The sequence below is a fragment of the Chroicocephalus ridibundus genome, chromosome 3 (genome assembly GCF_963924245.1).
Source record: "Chroicocephalus ridibundus chromosome 3, bChrRid1.1, whole genome shotgun sequence".
Taxonomy (NCBI): Eukaryota; Metazoa; Chordata; class Aves; order Charadriiformes; family Laridae; genus Chroicocephalus; species Chroicocephalus ridibundus.
Window position 1 is genome coordinate 34909970 of NC_086286.1, and position 9420 is coordinate 34919389.

Sequence of the window (9420 nt, forward strand, 5' to 3'; positions counted from 1 at the left end):
GAATGTCTTCTTTGGTCTCATACTCCTGGAACCAAATAAAGCTGAGGTTGCTGTTGAATCCTGTTCGTATTTTGCATCACACAAAAGTCTCTAGAAACGATGAACAAGTAATTCCTTCAGTCATTTGGAAAAATGATTAAGGCTGTGATCTGGACGTCAAAATTGGTATGTAACAAAGAAGGAGATTGTTGAAACCCCAGCCACTGAGGAGAAGGTAACCAGTCTCCTTCAGAGAAGTCTTCAGAGAGAGCAAAGGAACACAATCTTAACTAAGGCAGCTAATAAGATATTTGATGCATAAATAGGAGTAGCATTTCTTTTGTACATAATACTTTTGGTCATCTGGTAAGAGCTATGTGGAATAGCAGAGAATATTTCATTAGCTAATCTTTCAGACTAGGAGAAGCCTGATATTCATTGAAAATTATTGGGAAGTCATAGCCAAAAATAGTAATTCATCCTCACCAGTACTTACATGACAGAAACAGAAATAAGCATGTTCCCCATGCCCTTCCCCACAGACACAACCACTTATACATGCACAAATTAAAAACTGGAATGAGATGACTAGACTAGGGAAGGAGAGAAGAGGAACTGCCTTTATTTTTTATGGCATAACTTCACTTTCTTTTCCCTGTTTGATTGCTCTGGGGACTCCCTCCACTCCCTTTCCCTTAGCCTTCAACTCGTTATGGAATCTATCCTACTTCAATGGCCAGTTCTCCAGTGACAAGAGTTCAAGTTCCTGGCCAGCTCTATTTCCAAGATTTGCCATGTCAGCACAAAGCCATTTTAGTCAAACTCTACCCTGTTATCTACACTGTTTATTGCTCTGCTTGCTAAGATGGAAAGCAATATTTACTTCTCTCTTTTTTTCTGACATTCTTCCTGATTTAGTCCAATGGGTTGCTCATCTTTGCTCCTTTGACCTCTTCTGCCTCAGGTCCTCATGGAAGCATGGGAAAAGGGGGTCAACCCAGAAGGAAACTCCACGAATCCAAGTAACTGGGACTTCAGCAACTCCTTCTTTTTTGCAGGAACTGTTGTCACCACTATAGGTGAGGTACTCTCTTTCCTTATAAATTGGGGATTCCTCCAGCTGTCTGTAAGGCCCCCAGAAATGTACATCTGGTGGACAGAATACACCTGCAAGACAATCTTTACTACTGTGACTTACAGTTTTCTATTGGTTTCCAATTATACCTGTTATTATTGTGTGTCGAGCATATTTCACCTGTAAAAAAAAAAAAAGCTGAATGCCTACTTGGTACATGCAATATGATTTTGTACATGCATAGCACATCTTGAGGTTGCTTTGAAGCACTCGGTTCTACTCACCACAAAATCAGAGACCTATAGAAAATTACAATAGTCTTTAAAAGCAATATCTTTCATGTTAAATTTTCTGTTAGTAGTAGCAAATGCACAGGGCTCTATCATAAGCTCTGGCAATTTGTAGGCAGATTTAGCTGAACAGAAAATCGTAGGTCCTCACGTTCCTGAAGCTTAATGTCATTGAGCTTCCAAGCCTAGAACTTTTCATCATGGCCTGCAGCCTGACTGTAAAGCCTTTTCATGTAACTGTTTTCTTCTTTTTTTCCAGGTTATGGTAACCTGTCCCCAAGCACGGTGGCAGGGCAGATCTTCTGTGTGTTCTATGCCTTATTCGGAGTGCCGCTCAACCTGGCCTTCCTTAATCAGTTGGGGAAAGGTCTTAATGCTCATCTGATTACCTTGGAAAGATGGGTGCAAAAGCCAGGCCGTGCCCAGGTACAGTGTCCCTCTATAATTTATTTCCACTATTTTAAAACTAATTGAAGTTCTCTTCTCAGATAGGTACTGCCACTGCTAGATTGGGTTTCCTTGTGTGTGCCTACATTTTTCTGAACCACAGCAATTACACGGCCTTTTATATCGGAAAATTGATATACTCTATCTACAATAGCTTTAAAGCAATTTGCTTTTGCTTGAGGGACTTTAGATTTGCCTTTTTAAAACCTGATTCAGCAAAACTGTTAAGCAAGCATGGCCCCAATTTTGAGCAGGGTCCCTAAACTCTGGTGACCTTAGCAGAACACATGCACATACACACATTGCTGGATCAAACTCTTATTATCTAGCCTATGCTAGTACCTATCCAAAATCTAGCTCTACACTGTGCAAAGACAATTTATTTTTATTGGCCGTCTAATCTGTCTTGAATTGCCTTCCCTGATTGTGCCAGCAATTTAGCACTTCCTTCCTTTTCTTTTCTTGAAATGTAAATAAATACTCCTTCTCCTTAGTTATAGTTTATTGGTGAGTCATTGAACTAGTCCAGATGTATTGGAATAAGGGAAGCACTGATAACAGAAAATACATGAAGGTCATTTACAACAAAAATAGTGCATGTTTCTGAGTAAAGATTCAATGAGTTGATCCCTTAAGTTAGGGAAAAAGGAGATAAGATATGTTAGATATGTTAAAATATTTCAGAGTTCTGGCACAAGTTTTTTTTCTCTTTTTCATTTGTAAAATCTCTGAGTCACTGCATTCTTTGCCTACACTGGGAAATATTTGCTGGCAAAGCTATAAAGGTACTGTCAAATGCAGACTTGGTTTATATGAGCAAAAAGTTTTTTAGCTGCATTACCTGTCTGTTCCCCAAATATGTGCAGCTCTACCACCTGAAGGATTTTCACGCTAGTATAGCTGCATCTTTTTTTTTTTTTTCTTTTCACCCCTGAATTAACACCTCATTTCTGGCAGAACTCCTGTGATCAGCAAAGCTTTGGACGTGTATCTGCTTGTTCACTCTGAGAAGCCTCTTCCAGAAAGTTTGTTCATCTCCTTTTATATACAATTTAATCATGCTTTGGGAAATTATTTACAATCAGTTCTTCTTCATTACTGACTTACTGTCCCCGATGTTATAAGTTTGTACCAGAAAGTTCTTAAAAAACAGGGCAAAAAGTAGTATTGTGCGTCTCAGTATAAAAATTTATGCAAACTGTATTATCTAATTAAAAGCTATCACACTTCTGGAATGAACTAAATGAGAACAGATACCAACTATAACCATGTCAATCAGTAGTTCTCAAAGTGCTTTGCAAATGAGGTAAGTATTATACAGCTGGAGAAACATGGTACATAATATAGAAGTGATTTGTCAAAGTCACCCGGGAGGCTCATGCCAAGTTTCTCAAGCTCAGCGGACTATTTTATATGTGAGATAATACAGAGAGAGAATAAAAACCCCGATACCTGAACCTTCCACTTTATAAACAGTGGTTTGGCTTTTCATCCAATCACAATAGGTACATGCATAGAAAAGCATACTCTGGTTTGAATGCCCTTGAGGGCATTTTTAAACAATTGCAATGAGTTTGCATCACTAGTCAAAAGTTCACCAGATTGTGTTCCCTGGAAATCCATGAGTTCCTGATCCTCAGTGCTAAAATCCCCTGTCATGACCCATCCACTGACCCATTCTGTGTACCTATCTGTTGCAGCCACATATGCGGTAACTTATGTTCCAGAAGGCAGACGGTTGTACTGAGAGACACAGATCTGCCCTGTGCTGACAGAAAACAGTTCTGCTCTGAATGCTTCAAAGTTAAAAATAAAAGCAGGCAAACTGACTTAATTTAGATTTCATCCAAACATATTTTTGGCTGAGCTCTTGCAAGCCACTTTATAAATCTTTGGAAGCAGTCATGGTGAAGAAAACTTTAATTTGTTCTTGCCAATCTTTGTATCGTGAGTTATGCAATAGTTGGTGGTTTTCCTCAAAGACAGGAGCCAATTGATTACGAGAGCATCTCCACTTGAATTGAACTGTGGTTGCCATAATAAGTTTGAAAATATGACTTGAGCATACTTAAAAACTCATTACAAAATGCTTTTAAAAAATCCTCCTTTTTTCCTAATTTTGAGTGGTTTTGTATTCATGATTAGGTACAGTATCTATGTGCGGGGTAAACAGCGAGAACAGCCTGCATTGCATGGAAGCATTGGTTTATCATTCCTTTTTTGCACATTGTCTCCCAGCTGGAGTGGGCTTGTGATTCAAGAGCAAAACAGGTCCAGCTATTTCCACTAGGCAACTGCTCAGTGCTGTTTAGCTGCCATCTTCCTTTTTTCTTTCAGGTGGTTCAAACACTGGCAGTGACCATCTTCCTGACCGCTGGGACCTTGCTTTTTCTAGTGTTCCCACCATTGGTCTTCAGTTACGTAGAAGGCTGGAGCTACGGAGAAGGCTTTTACTTCACCTTCATCACCCTGAGCACCATTGGATTTGGGGACTATGTAGTAGGTAATAAAGAAGGTGAACTGGATTGAGCTTGATTGAAATTAGTTACTCTAGTATAAAGCTAAATACAGAGAGCATAGATATCCATTCCACTATAAATCTGGTACATGAGTGAGCTGAGCCAGATTGGTAATAATGAGCTACTGCATTATACGACACGGGCATTCTTCTCTTGGCAGCTAAGCTGAGAGTCACCAAACTCGTTTCACATACGCCACTGAACACCCATTCAACAACAACTATGTCCAAGCTGGTACAAATGTGTTCCATGAGTGACAGGTGGAATATAAATGAAATCTCTTTGTCACTATTAAGCCTTTGAACCACCCTCTCCTAACAGTGATCTGTTTCAGCAAGTGCCTACCATTACTAATAAGAAATCATGTCAAATATGAAATGATCAGTACTTACAACAGGGAGAATGTTACTGACAACCCCAGGACACCTGTGAAAGAAAACAAACCCTATGAGATTACATAGTCTTCAGAGATACAGGCTGAGACATAGCAGTAGAGGCACGTGAGGGGCTATTTTTCCACCCACTTATTTGAAAAAATGCTCTTAACAGATTATGCATAGTGTGTTTATTTGTTAAAAACACTAGGGTCTGGTACTTCACAAGTAGTCTCTCTCCTCTCCTAGAGGTCATAAGTATGTCCCAAAAGGAGATAAAAACCCATACCATGCTGAATCTGGGCACCGTGGAGTTTCATCATGACCTGGATGACAGAAACTAAATGGATGGCTGCAGTGCAGTCCTGTACGTCAGCTGCGCCGATTGTCCATGCTGTGGAAATATCAAACCAGGGATTAAGATTCCCATAACCACTTACTTAAAATGGCTTCATTTCCCATATAATATTCTCCAGGTGATTCTGAATCCTGGTTACTGAGGTATATCACCCTGCAAAAATCAATCACCATATCACTGACGTAGTAAACCATATCTTTCAAAATCATCTACAATCCCCTGTGTGTCTCTTGAGTAAAATATGGCTAATATGATTTAACATTGAGTTTCCAAGATGAACTTTTTCTTTGTCAGTGGAATACTTGATTTTGTGCATCCCTGTTTAACATTAGACATGGATATTTTTATTATATAGCCTCAGCTTCAGAGATTTGATGCCAACTGTCCTAAGCTTAACCCGAGAGTTGGAACACAGGAAAAAAAAAGAAAAGAATGCTCATAGATCAGATCAGACAAACTTGTTAAACATCATACACTTTTTCAGGGGGTGGGGACGGTGTATGAGTATGTATATCGTCTGGCAGACTGAAGCTGTCAAGATTAATAGGCAAAGTTTCCTGGATTTTTCAGGCACAAACCCCAACAAGCACTATATCCCAGTGTACAGGAGCCTGACTGCGATTTGGATTGTTTTTGGCTTGGCCTGGCTGGCTCTGGTCTTCAATGTGGGAGCTGACTTGATGGAAAAATTCCTTCAGCTAAAGTGGCACAAGCCTGACTTAAGCTTGGCAGAAGGAGCCACAATCAAACTGGAAGATGAACCGGAGCAGCCTAGAATCCACATCCCCAGCTGAGCAAGGTACACAGAAAGCAGTCTTGAAAGCATATCATTCATCTATATCTCACACTAAGCAAGCCCTGTGGATAAAGGACTAAACCCCAGGTTGTGGACTGTTTCCTAAGGGGGAAATGTTTCAGATGCACTGCAGCTTCCACTCACTGTGTAGGCATCAGCCAATGAGAACCTCCAAAGAAATAGCACGCGTGGCAAAACTACTGTCCCAGGATTCATTTTCCACTTCTCATTCAACAAAGGCAACTTCCCGTGAAGTAATCAATTATTATCCTTTCTCTTTCTCCAGTGGAATTCAGTTCTTACGGTCACTCATTTTCAAAAAATCCAGAGTGATTGCCTCCCAGCTCCAAGGAGAAGTCAGGTCACCAAGAATCTCAAGTAGAAAAAGTCAGGTACAGAAATCTTTCTTCATTTCCAATCAGAAGACAAACAAAACCACAGAGGAATATCGACATTAATGACCACGTGCTTAATGACATCCATCCAACTAAGATTAGTTTGATATTGTATGAAATTAGCAACTTTCATATAAAATGATAACATTTCTTTAGTTCCTGCACTAAAATGCTTCTCTCTCAAGTTGTGCGCAAATTATGTGTCTATCCAGCGCTGCTTGGACTGTTACAATTCATTTCAGAGCAAACCGACCGCTCAAAGCAGGTCCTTATCCTTATCACAGTTCGTTTCGCAGCCACTTGAAAACAGCACTTTAAACTAAATCTGAATGCAAGCAGACTTCCTTATTTCCAGCCAGATCACTAATATTACTAGAATGTGGCATTTGCTTTGGGCCAGTTCGTTGAAGAACCATCATGCACCATACAGAGCTGATGCTGTCCGTTTACCTGTAAACAAGGCTGATGACAGGCTCTTGTGTTCAATCTGATCCTCAGTCATGCGCATAGTGTCACCTGTGGGAAACAAGTGGTTTGATTTTATCACAGTTATTGCAAGTCAGCAGTCCTCTCCAGAGAAGCAGAAAAGCCAGAGGAGGACATATTAGCCCCTGATAAGAGGCTACCGCTGAGATATAAAACTGTAGTCCCATTCTGTATTAAAGAAAACTATAGAAACTTGATAAAACAATTATCCATTCATTAAGTACCATACTAGTTTGTTTATAACCATCACTAACATGTTCCATGGGTATGCTTGTAATTATGTACACACTGCTATTTATTCAGTATGTTTATAACTCATACTAACCATCAATTAATGCTGTTAGACTCATTTATAAGTGGAACGGTAGCGTAAAGTGTGAGTGAAATATGACTGGGCATGTATCCCAGCCCCAAGCTAGCTTATGGCCGGCAGGCTGCAGTAACATCGAATGTCAGCCTTTCGGCAGCTGCTTTGATATTTCGCTTTGGGGAAGTGTCCATAAAACATGTAGAGACGTGTGTAGGTCGCAGATTTCTTCCTGCATGCTTTCTGCGCTAGATTCTTACTTCTGGGGAGGGTCACAACAGACTCTTGTTCTTACATCTGACTTGCTGCTTGTTTTCTTCGCTAGCTGCTGACTGATGCATAGCGCAGCGTGGCTGCTCCGATCTGAAACGCTGGCATGTAAGAACGCTGGCTATGGTTTATTCAGCTCATTTCAACACTGAGTTTCCAAATGCTTATCCCTGCTAAGACTTCCCTTATGTCTTACCACTACCTACCTCACAGATTTTATCTCCTCAGTTTTTGCACTGATCTTCCTCTCTGCCCTCAGCTATTCCCATAAATTTGTGCAATGGCTTTCTCTGTAGCCTCTTGCACTGGCAGCAGCCAGCTCTCTCCTGTCTGGCTTTTTTGTATCTTTGCAAATCTCACGGGAAGCTTTCTTTCTCTGCATTCTCTATTCTTCAGACATAATGTTTGCATCTGCACTTGTTAACATCATTACCATCACTGTACTCTGTACCTGCCTTGTATCAACACTACAAGACATTTTAGGCCTGTTTGTGTGAAAGACAAAACTGAAGTTCTACTAACTTTTATATGTGACCTCTTCCCCTCACCTTGCCTTTTTCCATGCCTTCCTTACTTTATCTAGCCGCAGCCAGCCACAAAACATGCAGCAGTCTAAAGGTGATCCTATACAGTGTTTTACACCGTGCTGCAGGCCATAAAAAATGATAACGAGGTTTATCAGGGATGGAAAGTATGCACGCACCACTTACTGGCAACATGTTTGTTAAAATCACTCTTACCTGGCATCTGACAGCAGGGAGTTTGGATTGCTTTTACTGCAGTCCAGAAAATTGCTCCTGTACCTGATACTGATTTTGCAAAGTGGCAGCATGGTCAGACTATCTTCTGATTTTTTTTGCTACTGCTGCTTTTAGTAAGGTTGAGAGTAGCTGCAGCAGTTCTCAAGCTGCCTGCCAGAAGACTCAAAAAGATACCTTAAATCAAGCATACGGCCATGTTGGAACAGAAAAGAGAAAGATGCTGATGACCTCTTCTCTGTTACACAAGTGGTAGAAATTTCATGCTCAGTTTGTCAATTTTTCAAGATCCTGAAAAGATCCTAAAGGTCATACACATCGGTAATCAAAGTTACTTTGAGAAACACGCTGGGAACACTGGTCCAGTTCTTGAGCATGGATGGATCAAGTGCTTTCTAATACCCTTCCTCTAACAAAGAAGTAGTCAACAAGTGTCAACTGACCAGCTAAGAAAAATAACGTGAAAGAACTGTGCAATCACAAGTGCTTACTAGGAGTCAGAGGAGTGGCACAAAAGGGACTCTTCTGCTCTTTTAATAACCCATTTTACCAGTGGTGCAATCCTGCACAGGATGGCGATCACACAACCTGCTACAACATGCTCAGCTCAGACACATGGAAAACAGCACTGCTGAAGCCTCTGGATGTTGCTCTGCAGCCTGTGGCAGGAGCGATAGCCCAGGGGGGTTCGTCTGCGATGTGGAAAAGTAGCACGTTGTCCTGAGAGGCAGCCACTTGCAGTCCAGCGTGGGACAAGAAGCAGACGTCTTTCCAGGCTTACACTTACCCTTTAAGCCTACTCAGCAAGCCCTTCCTCATCCTCAGATATATTGGCACCTTCCAGACAAACACCAAAATATCACCTGCAAATATTTGAGCCGTTCTCTCTGGAGATGTAAATAGAAGGCTGACACACATGTGACGTTTCTGAGAATACTCAAGAAAATCAGCAATTAAAATATTCTATCATTCTGTGAAGATTTGTTGTGAATCTTGATCTCTCCTCTTCCTCCCCAAATTCCTTCTAGCAAGCACATGGTCGATGTCCTGGGTTTCCACAGTCTTGCTTGTAGTTACAAACCCTAAGTCTCATCTGTAATTTGTTTTATATAGTATATCTTTAGTATAAACATTAACTGCTATATGTTTAGTCCATAACGTTTCAGCACAGTTATACTTAGTAGTGTGCTTCGTATTAAACATCTGATTTTAATGCAGTTGAAATGTTGAAATGTAGCTCAGATGTGTCTGTTTTCTGATCTGAAATGAAAGAGGAAACTTTATATAATTATTAGTATCTTTGCAACTTTTCTTTCTCATATATATTTTTATAAAAGTCTTTTTTCTTTTCCATTCTAAACATCAT

The 9420-nt window shown here is 40.4% G+C and overlaps 1 protein-coding gene across 1 annotated transcript in view; it reads left to right on the top strand.

The window, feature by feature from the left end:
- The window catches only part of LOC134512868 (potassium channel subfamily K member 16-like), a 34513-nt gene that overhangs the window by 3218 nt on the left and 21875 nt on the right, over positions 1–9420 (top strand). Inside the window, exons 2-5 of the mRNA XM_063328687.1 lie at positions 944–1058; positions 1604–1770; positions 4129–4294; positions 5613–5841. Coding sequence (XP_063184757.1) covers positions 944–1058; positions 1604–1770; positions 4129–4294; positions 5613–5836 — 672 coding nt within the window. The 3' untranslated portion in view covers positions 5837–5841. The remainder of the gene's footprint in view (positions 1–943; positions 1059–1603; positions 1771–4128; positions 4295–5612; positions 5842–9420) is intronic.